The 17,400-nt window shown below is 45.0% G+C and overlaps 1 protein-coding gene across 1 annotated transcript in view; it reads left to right on the plus strand.

The window, feature by feature from the left end:
- The first annotated feature begins 10,940 nt into the window (after nt 1-10,940).
- The window catches only part of LOC140740128 (podocan-like protein 1), a 35,899-nt gene continuing 29,439 nt past the window's right edge, over nt 10,941-17,400 (plus strand). Inside the window, exons 1-3 of the mRNA XM_073069060.1 lie at nt 10,941-11,069; nt 12,456-12,683; nt 13,348-13,441. Coding sequence (XP_072925161.1) covers nt 11,025-11,069; nt 12,456-12,683; nt 13,348-13,441 — 367 coding nt within the window. The 5' untranslated portion in view covers nt 10,941-11,024. The remainder of the gene's footprint in view (nt 11,070-12,455; nt 12,684-13,347; nt 13,442-17,400) is intronic.

The following is a 17,400-nucleotide window of genomic DNA, read 5'->3' on the forward strand; positions in this document are numbered from 1 at the left end:
AGATAATGTCCATTTTATCGTACTGATTCCGATTCTCATAGGGAATTATTCGATAGTTTTATAACAGTGGGATAGCGGGGCATTTAGAATCTGAAATCAGACAAGGCACGAGAGAGCTTAAACAAGGAACTGGGAGGGCTAAAAATGGCAATGAAATGTCCTTGGGAAGGTGGATTAAACAGAATGAATCTGTGGAATTCATTGCCATAGATGACTGTGAGGCCAAGTCATTCGGTATATTTAAAGTGGAGGTTGATAGGTTCTTGATTGGTAAGGGTGTCAAAGGTTATGGGGAGAAAGCAAGAGAATGATGGAATGGCAGAGCAGACTCGATGGGCCAAATGGCCAATTTCTGCTCCTATGTCTTATGTTTTTATGGTCTTATCATAGGGAAATTATTCTTAGGGATAGCATCAATTTGCATCTGGAAAAGCTTGGACTTATTAGGGATACCCACCATGGCTTGGTGCAGGGGAAGTTCATGTCTTTTAAACATGACTGAGCTTTTTCATGAGATGATAAAGATGATTGATGAGGGTAGGGTAGTGAATGTTGGATATGTGCACTTTCCTAAAGCTTTCAATGAGTTTCCTCATCGTAGGCTGATCTGGATAATTCAGGTACATGGATTCCACAGAGACTTGGAAGTTTTGATTCAAAATTGGCCTGGTCATAAGGTAGAGAGTGCTGGTGGAGGGGTGGTATTCTGGCTAGAGGCCTGTGAACAGTGGTGCTCCACAGAGATCAGCTCTGTGACCTCCTGTGTCTGTGATATATGTAAATAGTTGGGTGAAGATGTGGATGGAATGACTACTAAGTTTGCAGATGACACAAAAATTGGTGGAATTGTCGATTCATGAAGAACATTCTCTGTTTGAAAAACTTGCTGCTCAAGTCCTTTTAAATCTTTCCCCTCTCACCTTTAACCTATGCCCTCCAACCTCCTATCAAGAGAAAAAGAGAGTGCCCATCCACTTTAACTACATATCTAATGGATTTTATATGAAGTCACCAATCTGTGAACTAAGCTCAAGTGAAAACAGCCCCAGTGCCTCTATTCTCTGCTCATAACTCGAGCCCAGTCTCAGCTCCATGCTTGTGAATTGTTACAGCACTCTCTTTAGCTCAATAACTTCTTTGCCACAGCTGTGTGAACAGAACTGTACACAGTACTCCAAGTGCAGCCTCAACATCGTTTTGTACTGGGTCTTGTACTCAGCTTCCTGACTGATGAAGGCAAGCTTGCCTGTCTACCTGTGTCATCACCTGCAGGGAATTCTGTACCTCTATCCCTAGTGCTCTCATATTTTCTATATATTTTTATAATTTAAAATACTCTTCAAGATTTGGTCATTTACAGTGTAAGTCCTGCCTAGTTTAACTTCTCTTCTACATCACAGAACATCAAACATAAAACAGTACAACACTGTAAAGGCCCTTTGGCACATGATCTTGTGCCAATCTTTTCATCGATGCCAAGATCCATTTTACCCTTCCCTCCCACATAGCCCTCCATTCTTCTTTCATTCATGAGCCTATCAAAGAGTCTCTTAAATATCGCTAATGTATCTGCCCCTAACACCACCCTCGGCAGTGCACTCCACACACCCTCTGACCTACCACTTTAAAATTATGTTCTGGTATTGGCTATTTACACCCAGGGAAAGGGCACTGGCTGTCTACTCTGTCCATGCCTCCTATCACCTTGTACACCTCTATCAAGTCACCTTTCATCCTGCTTTGTTCCAAACCTGTCCTGCTGAGTTCCTCCAGAATTTTGTGTGTTGCTCCAGATTTCCAGCATCTGCAGACTCTCGTGTCTCAGCAGCACCATCTGCTGACCAGCAGCGGCATTACATCACACACATGAGTAACAACGTGAAGAGCAACGCACACAATGCTGGAGGAACTCATCAGGTCAGGTAGTATCTATGGAACTGAATAAACAGTCGAAATTCCAGGCCAAGACCCTTCACCAGGACTGGAAAGGAGGGGGGAAGAAGCCTGAATAACAAAGTGAGGGGAGGGGGGGGATTAAGTAAGAAGCTGAGAGGTGACAGAATAAAGGGATGGAGAAGAAGGAATCTGATGGAGAGGCGAGTGGACCATGGATGTACACATTTAGAAGGGGCACTAGGGGGAGGTGACAGGCAGGTGAGGAGAAGAGAAGCAGTAAGGGGAGGCCAGAGTGGAGAATTGAAGAAGAGAGAAGGCAAGGGGGAAAAAGTTGGAGAAATCGACGTTCATGGCAACTCAGAAACAAAATCAGAATCAGGTTTATTATCACCGGCATGTGACGTGAAATTTGTTAACTTAGCAGCAGCAGTTCGATGTGATACATAATCTAGCAGAGAGAGAAAAAATAATAATAATAAATAAAATTAAACATAATAAATAAACAATGAAGTCAATTACCTATATAGAATAGATGTTTTAAAAATGTGCAAAACAGAAATACTGTATATTTAAAAAAGAGAGGTAGTGTCCAAAGCTTCAATGTCCATTTAGGAATCAGATGGCAGAGGGGAAGAAGCTGTTCCTGAATCACTGAGTGTGTGTCTTCAGGCTTCTGTACCTCCTACCTGATGGTAACAGTGAGAAAAGGGCATGCCCTGGGTGCTGGAGGTCCTTAATAATGGACGCTGCCTTTCTGAGACACCACTCCCTAAAGATGTTCTGTGTACTTTGTAGGCTAGTGCCCAAGATGGAGCTGACTAGATTTACAACCTTCTGCAGCTTCTTTCGGTCCTGTGCAGTAGCCCCTCCAAATCAGACAGTGATGCAGCCTGTCAGAATGCTCTCCACAGTACAACTATAGAAATGTATTGTTAACATGCCAAATCTCTTCAAGCTCCCAATAAAGTTGCTGTTGTGCCTTCTTTATGACTACATCAATATGTTGGGACCAGGTTAGGTCCTTAGAGATCTTGACACCCAGGAACTTGAAGCTGCTCACTCTCTCCACTTCTGATCCCTCTATGAGGATTGGTGTGTGTTCCTTCATCTTACCCTTCCTGAAGTCCACAATCAGCTCTTCCATCTTACTGACGTTGAGTGCCAGGTTGTTGCTGCGGCACCATTCTACTAGTTGGCATATCTTACTCCTGTACGCCCTCTCGTTACCACCTGAGATTCTACCAACAATGGTTGTATCATCAAGAAAATTTGTAGATGGTATTTGAGCTATGCCTAGCCACACAGTCATGTGTATATAGAGAGTAGAGCAGTGGGCTAAACACACACCCTTGAGATGCACCAGTGAGGAGGATATGTTCCACACAGACTGTGGTCTTCCGGTTAGCAAGTTGAGGATCCAATTGCAGAGGGAGGTACAGAGGCCCAGGTTCTGCAACTTCTCAATAAGGATTGTGGGAATGATGGTATTAAGTGCTAAGCTATAGTCAATGAACAGCAACCTGATGTAGATGTTTGTGTTCTAAAGCCGTGTTTGTGGTCTAAAGCCGTGTGCAGAGCCATTAAAATTGCATTTGCCATTGACCTATTGTGGCGATAGGCAAATTGCAATGGGTCCAGGTCCTTGCTGAGGCAGGAGTTCAGTCTAGTCATGACCAACCTCTCAAAGCATTTCATCACTGTCGATGTGGGTGCTACCAGATGATAGTCACTAAGGCAGCCCACATTATCCTTCTTAGGCACTGGTATAATTGTTGCCTTTTTGAAGCAAGTGGAAACTTCTGCCCGTAGCAGTGAGAGGTTGAAAATATCCTTGAATACTCCTGCTAGTTGGTTAGCACAGGTGGAATATGAGGTGTTTCTCCTCCAACCTGAGAGTGGCCTCAGTGTGGTAATAGAGAAGGACATGGACCGACACGTTGGAATGGGAATGGAATTGAAATTGTTGGCCACCTGGAAATTCCGAATCCTTCGGATGAAGTGAAAGTGCTTGGCAAAGTATCCCCAGTGTACATTGTATCCCACCGACACAGAGAAAGTTCACCTGACCTATACCTTCACTCCATTTGCAGGAACCCAATGAAGGTCCCTGCTTTCTGCAGGGGTCACTTGCTCCGTGATTCCCTTGTCCATTTGTCCCTCCCCACTAATCCCCTCCTGGCACGTATCCATACAAGCAATGAAAATGTTACACCTGCCCATTCACCTCATCCCTTGCCTCCATTCAGGGTGGCAAACAGCCCTTCCAGGTGAGGTAATTCTTCACCTGCGTATCTGCTGGGATTGTCTATTGTATCCAGTGCTCCTGATGACGCCTCCTCTACATTGGTAGACCTGAGGTAAACTGACGGATTGTTTTGTCCTTCTTCCCTTTTTTCCACTCTTCTCTCCTATCAGATTCCCTCTTCTCCAGTCCTTTACCATTCCCTCACCTGGCTTCACCTAACATCTAGGCTAGTCCCCCTTCCTATCCCCCTGCCTTTTTATTGTAGCATTTTCCCCCTTCCTTTCCAGTCCTGAAGAATGTTGACTGTTTATTCATTTCCATAGATGCTGCCTGAACTGCTGAGATCCTCCAGTATTGTGTGTGTGTGTGTGTGTTGCTCTGAATCTCCACATCTGCATAAGCTTTTGTGCTTATATTTTATTAATATGCATACTGTCATGGCTTCCTGCATTGCATTAAGACACAGCCTTTTCTTCTCAGTGTTGTGGAATGAAGAACTCGAGGTCACAGGTTTAAGGCAAGAGGGGAGAGATTTAATAGGAAACTGAGGGATGGCCCTTCATGACTCCACAACCTATAGACTCACTTTCAAGGACTCTACAACTGAATATTATTTATTTACTTTTTTTTAATTAATTCCACAATTCATCTTCTTTTGCTCATTGGTTTTTGTCAGTCTTTCTTATAGTTTTTCATAAATTCTATTGTAGTTTTTATTTTCCTTTAAATGCCTTCAGGTAAATGAGCCTCAGGGTGGTATATGGTGACAAATAAATACTTTGATGATAAATTTACTTTGAACTTTTACTTTTTGACCCAGAGGGTGATCGACATATGCAATGAGCTGCCAGAGGGTGTGATCGAGGCAGGTACATTATTTCAAAGTTACTTGGACAGGTACATGGATAGGAGAGGTTTAGAGGAATATGGACCAAACATGGGCAAATGGAACCAGCTTAGATGGGAATCTTGGTAGGCATGGACCAGATGGGCTGAAGGGCTTATTTCCAGGCTGTATATGTCCATGACCTTATTACATAGGACAGTTAGATAAGATAACAATTATCACTATCTTAACACAGGGTTTATCTTCACTCACCACTGCAGTACCCTATTGAAATTTCAGTGTGTGAGGCACAGCAACCGAAACAGACCAAGCAAACACGGTGTTTCACTGAGGAATTTGAAAGTTACGTAGATTATTTGCCACGTGACAGGAATATCTTTTTTGGTATTGCAGCAAATCTCACCAGCCAACTGCACTACAGTTGTTTAATCTTGCTGAAATTCTGATCAAAATCCTTCAAAATGCTGCCTGAATGTGAAAACTCATTCTTTGGAAGAGCATTTGACAATCTCCATGCATTTATATGTTTTATTATGTCTTATATGCCTGTGGTTAAATACAGTCTTCCAAAAGTGGTCACATTTAAATTCCAGTGTGTCCCTTGGAAGGAGGCCACTGATCTCTGTGCAGGCACTGTGTGAGAGAACTCAAAACAGCTCCATGTTCCTGACCTTTCTGGCATAATTCTGCATCATCCTCCACATCATCCAAATTTCCCATAAAAGAGATTCAGTCTCATTTTCAACCATTCCTCTGCATACTCTGACAACATTTAATACAAAAAGATGACATATCAGTTGCCAGGTGTTAGATACGCAGGAATATTTCCTTCTACACCTTCAACCTGTCCCATCACTCACTCCCAGGGCAGGGACAACATGGGTTATACAGAGTGAAACACCTTCAACCTGTCCCATCACTCACTCCCAGGGCAGGGACAACATGGGTTATACAGAGTGAAACACCTTCAACCTGTCCCATCACTCACTCCCAGGACAGGGACAACATGGGTTAGACAGAGAGTGAAACACCTTCAAACTGTCCCATCACTCACTCCCAGGACAGGGACAACATGGGTTATACAGAGTGAAACACCTTCAACCTGTCCCATCACTCACTCCCAGGACAGGGACAACATGGGTTAGACAGAGAGTGAAACACCTTCAAACTGTCCCATCACTCACTCCCAGGGCAGGGACAACATAGGTTAGACAGAGTGAAACACCTTCAACCTGTCCTATCACACACTCCCAGGGCAGGGACAACATGGGTCAGACAGAGTGAAACACCTTCAACCTGTCCCATCACTCACACCCAGGGCAGGGACAACATGGGTCAGACAGAGTGAAACACCTTCAACCTGTCCCATCACACACTCCCAGGGCAGGGACAACATGGGTTAGACAGAGAGTGAAACACCTTCAAACTGTCCCATCACTCACTCCCAGGGCAGGGACAACATAGGTTAGACAGAGTGAAACACCTTCAACCTGTCCTATCACACACTCCCAGGGCAGGGACAACATGGGTCAGACAGAGTGAAACACCTTCAACCTGTCCCATCACTCACACCCAGGGCAGGGACAACATGGGTCAGACAGAGTGAAACACCTTCAACCTGTCCCATCACACACTCCCAGGGCAGGGACAACATGGGTTATACAGAGTGAAACACCTTCAACCTGTCCCATCACACACTCCCAGGGCAGGGACAACATGGGTTAGACAGAGAGTGAAACCCCTTCAACCTGTCCCATCACTCACTCCCAGGGCAGGGACAACATGGGTTAGACAGAGTGAAACACCTTCAACCTGTCCCATCACACACTCCCAGGGCAGGGACAACATGGGTTATACAGAGTGTGAAACACCTTCAACCTGTCCCATCACTCACTCCCAGGGCAGGGACAACATGGGTTATACAGAGTGAAACACCTTCAACCTGTCCCATCACACACTCCCAGGGCAGGGACAACATGGGTTAGGCAGAGTGAAACACCTTCAACCTGTCCCATCACTCACTCCCAGGGCAGGGACAACATGGTTTAGACAGAGAGTGAAACACCTTCAACCTGTCCCATCACACACTCCCAGGGCAGGGACAACATGGGTTAGACAGAGTGAAACCCCTTCAACCTGTCCCATCACTCACTCCCAGGGCAGGGACAACATGGGTTAGACAGAGTGAAACACCTTCAACCTGTCCCATCACACACTCCCAGGGCAGGGACAACATGGGTTATACAGAGTGTGAAACACCTTCAACCTGTCCCATCACTCACTCCCAGGGCAGGGACAACATGGGTTAGACAGAGTGAAACACCTTCAACCTGTCCCATCACACACTCCCAGGGCAGGGACAACATGGGTTAGACAGAGTGAAACACCTTCAACCTGTCCCATCACTCACTCCCAGGGCAGGGACAACATGGGTTATACAGAGAGTGAAACACCTTCAACCTGTCCCATCACACACTCCCAGGGCAGGGACAAAATGGGTTAGACAGAGTGAAACCCCTTCAACCTGTCGCATCACTCACTCCCAGGGCAGGGACAACATGGGTTAGACAGAGTGAAACCCCTTCAACCTGTCCCATCACACACTCCCAGGGCAGGGACAACATGGGTTAGACAGAGTGAAACACCTTCAACCTGTCCCATCACTCACTCCCAGGGCAGGGACAACATGGGTTAGACAGAGTGAAACACCTTCAACCTGTCCCATCACTCACTCCCAGGGCAGGGACAACATGGGTTAGACAGAGAGTGAAGCACCTTCAACCTGTCCCATCACTCACTCCCAGGGCAGGGACAACATGGGTTAGACAGAGTGAAACACCTTCAACCTGTCCCATCACACACTCCCAGGGCACAGACAACATGGGTTAGACAGAGTGAAACACCTTCAACCTGTCCCATCACTCACTCCCAGGGCAGGGACAACATGGTTTAGACAGAGATTGAAACACCTTCAACCTGTCCCATCACACACTCCCAGGGCACGGACAACATGGGTTATATAGAGAGTGAAACCCCTTCAACCTGTCCCATCACACACTCCCAGGGCAGGGGCATTTTAGGTTAGATGAAAATTGATTCTCCCGCTACACTGCTCTGCTGCACACTCCCAGAATAGGAAAATCATGGGTTAGATAGAGATTGAAGCTCCCTCTACACTGTCCCATCACACACTCCCAGGGCAGGGACAACATGGGTTAGACAGAGTGAAACACCTTCAACCTGTCCCATCACTCACTCCCAGGGCAGGGACAACATGGTTTAGACAGCGAGTGAAACACCTTCAACCTGTCCCATCACACACTCCCAGGGCAGGGACAACATGGGTTAGACAGAGTGAAACACCTTCAACCTGTCCCATCACTCACTCCCAGGGCAGGGACAACATGGGTTAGACAGAGAGTGAAACACCTTCAACCTGTCCCATCACTCACTCCCAGGGCAGGGACAACATGGGTTAGACAGAGTGAAACACCTTCAACCTGTCCCATCACACACTCCCAGGGCAGGGACAACATGGGTTAGACAGAGAGTGAAGCACCTTCAAACTGTCCCATCACTCACTCCTAGGGCAGGGACAACATGGGTTATTTAGAGAGTGAAACCCCTTCAACCTGTCCCATCACACACTCCCAGGGCAGGGGCATTTTAGATTAGATGAAAATTGATTCTCCCGCTACACTGCTCTGCTGCACACTCCCAGAATAGGAAAATCATGGGTTAGATAGAGATTGAAGCTCCCTCTACACTGTCCCATCACAGTCCCAAAACAGAGACAGCGTTGGTTAGATACAGAGTGAAGCTCCCTCTACACTGTCCCATCACACTCCCAAAACAGAGACAGCGTTGGTTAGATACAAAGTGAAGCTCCCTCTACACTGTCCCATCACACTCCCAAAACAGAGACAGCGTTGGTTAGATACAGAGTGAAGCTCCCTCTACACTGTCCCATCACACTCCCAAAACAGAGACAGCATTGGTTAGATACAGAGTGAAGCTCCATCTACACTGTCCCATCACAAACACCCAATACAGGGACAAAGATGTTAAAATATCCTCCTTTCCATTGCCTACAGCAGTGAATTCCTGTCAGTGAAGGAGTGTATCCCTAAGTCATCTACATAGAACCATAGAACATTACAGCACAGAAACAGGCCTTCTGGCCCTTCTTGGCTGTGCCGAACCATTTTTCTGCCTAGTCCCACTGACCTGCACCTGGACCATATCCCTCCATACACCTCTATTCCATCTACCTGTCCAAGTTTTTCTTAAATGTTAAAAGTGAGCCCACGTTTACCACTTCATCTGGCAGCTAATTCCACACTCCCACCACTCTCTGTGTGAAGAAGCCCCCCCCCCCATGATCCTTTTAAGCTTTCCCCCCTTCACCCTTAACCCATGTCCTCTGCTTTTTTTCTCTGCTAGCCTCAGTGGAAAAAGCCTGCTTGCATTCACTCTATCTATACCCATCATAATTTTATACACCTCTATCAAATCTCCCCTCATTCTTCTATGCTCCAGGGAATAAAGTCCTAACCTATTCAACCTTTCTCTGTAACTCAGTTTCTCAAGTCCCGGCAACATCCTTGTAAACCTTCTCTGCACTCTTTCAACCTTATTAATATCCTTCCTGTATTTCTACATGGTGTAGGATATTAGAAAATAGCTTACAAGACTGAGAACAAAGCCTCTTTATCTGAGGTGGGTGTTGGATACCAGCCAGCATCTGATTGGTTTGTTGGGAGAGGCTGAGGGGACAGGGAGACGCAGGGGTGGACACAGCCTGCTGTGGCAGGGAGGCTCCCTGAGCTCATGTACAGATAACCTCCATGCCACTGTACTTAAGTGGCCCAAGACAACTGGATCTGGCTTGGTGGGACTGGGCGTTCCTGCACGTAAACTGTCTCAATCCTAAATTAAAGAGAGTTTAGGCGGTTGTCTGGGGAAGATTTGGTTTTCATCCAAAAGTGGACAGAGGTTGGAAGTTGCACAAATTGTTTTAATTCATCAGAACTTCCATATTTCAAATCTTCTCCCAACACAGGAGACCATTCAGTCCATCTAGTCCATACTAGACTATTGTACTACAAAGCAATCCCACTTCTCCTGTAATTTTCCCTATGACCTATCCTCAGCACATTCCCCACAACTCCCAACACGGTCTGCCCATTACTAGGGGCAATTACAGCAGCTAATTAACCCACCAACGCACGCATGCCTGGGACCCAGAAACCGGATTAACTAGAGGGGACCCACGTCATTTCAGAGGGGATACATAAACTCCACATGGACAACACCAGAGGTTAGGATCGATCCTGGATCCATGGAGCAATGAGGCAGTGGACCTCTCAGTTCCCCATCTAACCACCTCATCACAGGTTAAAGCAGGATACATACACTTGGCATTTCTCCCCTTTCTTCCCTCGGCGGCTCTCCTCTTCCTACCCTCCTTTGTCATGTATAGTTTACTAATAGAACACAGCAAAGTACAGTACAGGAACCGGCCCTTCAGCCGCAATGTCTGTGACGAACACAGGTGTATATGTGTGCATATGTGTGAGTGAACATGTGTGTGTGCATACATGTAAGTAAACCTGTGTGCATACATGTGAGTAAACGTGTGTGCATGTGAATGTACATCTGTGTGTGAGTACTGTACATGTGGGTGGATGTCTTTGTATACATTCTCATATAGTGAAGTTGACAGAATATTCTGGCAATGGAATGATCCTAAATCCTTATAATCTCTAAAAGAAATCCATTTTAGGATAAGTCAGTGGTGCCCAGTGATTGTACATTCGTAAAAAAGTCTGCTGACTCTTGGTCTGTTGATTTTGTTTTTTAACAGAGGGAGGGGGGGGGGCGGAGAGAGAGAGAGAGTGCAGGATGGGAGGGGAGGGGAGGGGAGGAGAGAGAGAGGGGAAAAGAGAAAGAGAGAGAGAGAGAGAGACTGACTCTTTTCTCTCTCTCTCCCAGGGAATATCCCCACAGTCCCAGGAGCCGCTCTCTCTGAGACCCATGGATTCATCACTCGGACAGCTGGTCTTTGGCAAACACAGCAGGGTAAGGGAAGTTTCTGGCTCTTCAGTGCCTCTGTTGACTACCGCTCGCATTAGTGTGAAGGGAGATCTATTTCTTAAATCAGTTGTAAATTTCCTCTATTCTATCAGTACATCTAGAGAAATGCTGCAGTAATGTTGATTGCTGATGACATTCCTGGAAGGAGGGAAGGAGGTGGGAGGCAGCAATGCTCCTGATTAAGGGAGAGATGATTTCAGTGTTCAGTTCTTTGAGAGGGAATGCCCAACTCTGACAGGTCCATTCATTGCCTCCTGCCAGCTCCCTGTATCCGTAGGGGTGAATCCACGGACTCCCTTCACCACCTTCTTCCCATATAGACAGAAATGTGGCAGCTTTGCTTCCCACCACAAAACCACTCAGAAAATCCATAGTGCTCCGAATTGGAAGGGGATCCCAGCTCCAGTCTCTGTGGGAGAAACAGGCGCAGTGGAGAGAATTCTAATTGTCTCCGACTGCACACAATACAGGAACTCATTCCACACCCACCACGAGCTCAGGGCATCAAAATGGTAGTTCAGATTTGAGTCAAAGAAGCATACAACAGAGAAACAGGCTCCTCAACTTCAAGTGCCCAACTACATTTCTCCTGTTTATCAGTACTTCAAGGATCTAGGACTAACTTTATTCTTCATATACTCAGTGGTACCTCCCAATAAAGTTGATCCTTGATCCTACCTCCTGTACCTAAAAAAATGGTCACTGAGTGTATGTTCACGGTCTTCTGCTGCTGTAGCCCATCCACTTCAACGTTCAACGTGTTGTGCATTCAGAGATGCTCTTCTGCACTCCACTGTTATAATGTACGGTTACTTGAGTTACTGACACCTTCCTGGTGGCCATCTTGGCCATTCTCTTCTGAACTCTCTCATCAATAAGGCAGTTTTGCTCACAGAACTGCTGCTCACTTGTTGCTTTTTGCGCCTTTCTCTAAATTCTAGACACCTCTGTTTGTGAAAGTCCCAGACCAGCAGTTTCTGAGATGCCCAAGGAGCCCTGGCAACAATATTTATCCCACAGTCAATGTTGCTTAGCTCACATTTCTTCCCCATTCCGATGCTTGGTCAGAACAACAAATGAAACACTTGATCATGTCTGCATGCTTTTAAGTACTGAGCCGCTGGCACAGCTGTTCAAGGTTCAAGCTGACAGTAACTCAAATAAACACATGTTGTAACAGTGGTGTGCAGTGGAGTAGCTCTGAACTCACAACATATCAAACCTTGAAGTGGTTGGGCTACAGCAGCAAAAGACCATGAACATACATTCAGTGGCCACTTTATTAGGTACAGGTGGGTTGTCTTTAGGATAAAGAGGGCTTAGATGTACCCCTTCCTGCACTCTCATGTACTTCTGATCTTCCTCTTCCAGATAATACCATGGGTGTCCCTGCCACTTGTCTTCCTGATGACCATCTCCCCCTCATCTCCCACGTCCAGCCACGAAGAGGACGAGCCCCCTGTGCCCCCGAGAGACAGGGTGACCCGCTGCCCATCCAGATGCATCTGCACTAATGAAGAGATGGTGGACTGCAGTGGTGTGGATCTCAGCCTTTTCCCAAGCAACCTGTCTGCTAACATCCAGCTCTTGTCCCTGCAGGTACCAAACCCATGGACCATATGATCACTAGCCTCTCAAGACCACCTTCTTCAGAAGGTCAGGGGCAGGGATACTGGGTGGCATTAGTGACAAAGAGGTTGAAGCCCAACTTTAGCACTGCACTGCTCGATCCGGTAGATTTAAGAATGTACCTTGCCCAACAATACCTCGAACCACAAATCTGCTCACTGCTCCATCATGGGCTTGTTTTGTACAATGTCCAGTAAATTTGTTAGGTCAGGAAAACCCTAACATTCAGGAAACAATGCTGGTTAGCATAACACTATTACCACTGACTTGGGGTCTAATTCTGCTGTTGTCTGTAAGGACTCCCCATGACTGTCTGGATTTCCTCCAGGTGCTCCGGTTTCCTCCCACGTTCCAACATGCACCGTTTCGTAGGTTAATTGGTCACATGGGTCCAATTGGGCATTGCGAGCTCCTAGGACCAGAAGGGCCTGTTACCATGCTGCATCTCTAAAGAAGATAAAGTTTTAAAAAATAATGTTTCACCCAAGAAGTATTGACCTCATGCTGAGTGTCCTGGGACCTCATGTTGTGAGGAAAAATCTGAAAAAAAAAATGGACAAAAAGAATGTAAAATATAGGAGCAGCTTTTCCACAAGTTGGGAATGAACCGGGCTAATGATCGCTTTCCCTGCAGAATAACCAGCTGGAAAAGATTCCGACAGAGGAACTGTCCAAGCTCACCAAACTGAGGACACTCAGCTTGCACAACAACAAGCTTCTCTCCAGAGGTAGGGGTCTGAAGGGAAGGGGGGGATATACCTATGGTCCACAGGTGAGGTTGGGTGGTCGGAGAATCAGGGTAGAGTTTATAGGGGTTTCAGAGTCAGAATCAGAACCGTGTTTATTGTCACTGAATGTTTTTTTGTTTTGTGGTAGCAATACAGCGCAGGCATAATTAGTTAATAGAAGTTATAATAAAAATAGATGAGTATTGCCAATGAGGTATAGTGAGGTAGTGCTCATGGGTTCATGGCTGTTCAGAAGTCAGATGGCAGAGAGGAAAAAGCCGTTCCTAAACCACTGAGTGCACGTCTTCGGGCTCCTGTAGCTCCACCTCGAAGGCAGTAATGAGAAGAGGGCATGAAGAGGGTGAGAGGGAATAAGGTGGGGAATGGAACTGATGGGTATTCTCCAGAGCAGGGGTGGCAAAACATTATGAGAGCACGTACCCACATTGGTGATAATCTAAAAAAGTCTCTCATGTGTCACGGTAAACTTGAGATTATAAATGTTTAATCAATTAGTAACAATATTTATGAACTTTTTAAAGGAAAAAGGTATGAAACCTGTTACTTATTTACATTTATTCTATGTTTTATTATTAATAAAATTATAATTAATTGAAATAAATGAAGCATTTTAAAAAACCTTTTCAAAAATTAATATTAATCTTTTAAAAAGCCAATTGAAAAATAACCATTTCTAAATAGTATTGTTATTGTAACTGTTTACTGTACAAATGCTGATGTGTAGTCCAGGTCTGCGAGGATTTCAAAATGTATCATCCAATGTCACATGTTCATACAACCATCCGTAAGACCATAAGAGCATAAGCAATAGGAGCAGAATTAGGCCATTTGGCCCATCAAGCGTGCTCCACCATTTCATCATGGCTAATCCATTTTTCCTCTCAGTCCCAATCTCCTGTCTTCTTCCCGTTTCCCTTCATGCCCTGACCAATCAAGAATTTATCAGCCTCTGTCTTAAATATACATAAAGACTTGACCTCCACAGCTGCCTGTGGCAAAGAATTCCACAGATTCACCACTCTCCAGGTAAGGACATTCCTCCTTATCTCTGTTCTAAAAGGATGCACCGCTATTCTAAGGCTGTGTCCACTGGTCTTAGACTCTCCTACCATCCTCTCCACATCCACTCTATCAAGGCCTTTCACCATTCAATAGGTTTCAGTTCTCATTCTTCTGAATTCCAGTGAATACAGGCCCAGAGCCATCAAACACTCTTCATATGACAAGCCATTCAAAACTGGTATAATTTTTGTGAACCTCCTTTGAACCCTCTCCAGTTTCAGCACATCCTTTCTAAGATAAATGACTCAAAATTGCTCACAGTATTCCAAGTGAGACCTCACCAATGCTCCATAAAGTCTCAACATTACATCCTTGCTTTTATATTCTAGCTTTCCTGAAATGAACGCTAACATTGCATTTGCCTTCTTCACCACAGACTCAACCTGCAAATTAACCTTTAGGGAATCCTGCACAAGTTCGCCCAAGTCCCTTTGCATCTCAGTTTTTTGTATTTTCTTGCCACATAGAAAATAGTCAACCCTTTCACTTCTTCTCCCAAAGTGCATGACCATACACTTCCCGACATGGCATTCCATCTGTCATTTCTTTGCCAATTCTCTTAATCTGTATAAGTCCTTCTGTAGCCTCTCTACTTCCTCAAAACCACCTGTCCTTCCACCTATCTTCATAGTCAGCAACAAAGCCATCAATTCCATCAATGGAAGTTTACTTTCTTCTGCCTCTCTCCCTTCTTGGGGAGTGAAGCACCATTGAGTCTTCTCTCTAGTTATACTAACTTCACACAATTCATGATCCCCAACACCTGGAGCTTCCACCATACTGCTAGTGTCTTCCTCAGCAAAGATTGTGCAAAACACTTATCATTTCATCCACTATTTCCTTGTCCCCCCCATTACTATATCGCCAGCACTGTTTTCAAGCGGTCTGATATCCACTCTTGCCTCTCTTTTACACGTTATATATCTGAAGAAACTTTGGTATCTCCTTTAATATTATGGGCTGGCTTACTTTCATATTCCATCTTTACCTTCTTAATGACTTTTTAGTTGCCTTCTAAAGTTTTTAAAAGCTTCCCAAACCCCTAACTTCACATTAATTTTTGCTCTATTATATTCCCACTCTTTGGATTTAATGTTGGCTTTGACCTCTCTTGTTAGTCACGGTTGTATCATCTTGCCTTTAGAATACTTCTTTCTCCTTGGGATGTATATATCCTGTACCTTCTGAACTACTTCCAGAAGTTCCAGCCATTGCTGCTGTGCCACCATCCCTGCCAGTGTCCTTTTGCAATCAATTCTGGCCAATTCCTCTATCATGCCTTTACTCCACTGTAATAAAATTTCATCTGACTTTAGCTTCTTCTCAAATTTCAGGGTGATTTTAATCATATTATATGATCACTTGCTGCTAAGGGTTCTTTTACCTTAAGCTCTCTAATCAATTCTGGTTCATTACACAACACAATATCCAAAATAGCTGACCCTCTAGTAGGCTCAACCATGAACTACTCTAAAACTCCAATTCATAGCTACTCTGGAAACTCCCCTCTCCTGTAATGCAGCACCAACCTGATTTTCCCAATCTACCTGCTATTGAAGTCCCCGTGACTATTGTAACATCGCCCTATAGGCATGCATTTCCTATCTCCCATTGTACTTTGTAGACCACATCCTTACTACTGTTCGGACACACTCCCATCAGGTTCTTTTTACACTTAGAAACGTAGAATCATAGAAAACCTACAGCACAATACAGGCCCTTTGGCCCACAAAGCTGTACCAAACATGTCTTATTACTTAGGGTTACCCATAGTCCTCTATTTTTCTGAGCTCCATATACCTGTCCAGGAGTCTCTTAAAAGACCCTATAGTATCCTCCTCCACCACTATCACTGGCAGCCCATTCCACGCACTCACCACAAAGGTGACCAGAATTGAGCACAGTACTCCAAGTGGGGTCTGACCAGGGTCGTATATAGCTGCAACATTACCTCTCAACTCCTAAACTCAATTGATGAAGGCCAATGCACCATATGCTTTCTTAATCACAGAGTCAACCTGTGCAACAGCTTTGAATGTCCTATGGACTTGAAGCCCAAGATCCCTCTGATCCTCCACATTGCCAAGAGTCTTACCATTAATACTATATTCTGCCATCATATTTGACCTACCAAAGTGAACCACCTCACACTTAACTGGGTTGCAGTTCCTTAACTATATCCACAATGATTCAATACCTTCTGATCCTATGCCACCTCTTTCTAATGATTTGGTTTCATTTTTTAACCAACAGAGCAACACTGGCCCCTCTACCTTCCTGCCTATCCTTTCGATACAATGCATATCCTTTGACATTAAGCTCCCAGCTATAATCTTTCAGCCATGATTCAGTGATGCCTACAACATCATACCTGCCAATCTGCAACTGTGCTGCAAATTCATCACCTTATTCTGTATACTGCACACATTCGAATACAACATCTCTGATCCTGTATTCACCCTTTTTTGATTTTGTTCACATTTTACATTGTAATTCATTGTGCTAACTGCAACTCTGCCATGTCAACAGCCTCTCCTCACTACACATTGCTTCCATTTGTAAACCAGCTACCTCATCTTCAGCACTAGCTGGCACCAAGTCAGTGTGAGACACTTCCTGTGAAAACACCCCCCTGCTCTAGGTTTGTAAGAGAAATAATTTACTGCTTCATTTAGCAGTAAAGATAATGTGTCATTTTATTATGGGTGGGGTTTAAGGAATCAGGGGATGGCACTACATGCTGCGTGCCCACAAAATTTTTGTGCATGCTATCTTGGTCACGCGTGCCATAGGTTTATCATCCTTGGACTAGAGCCACCATAGACTGAACCAGAATCAGCTTTGTTACCATTGGCATCTGCCATGAAATTTGTTGT

This window comes from Hemitrygon akajei, chromosome 16 (genome assembly GCF_048418815.1).
Source record: "Hemitrygon akajei chromosome 16, sHemAka1.3, whole genome shotgun sequence".
Taxonomy (NCBI): Eukaryota; Metazoa; Chordata; class Chondrichthyes; order Myliobatiformes; family Dasyatidae; genus Hemitrygon; species Hemitrygon akajei.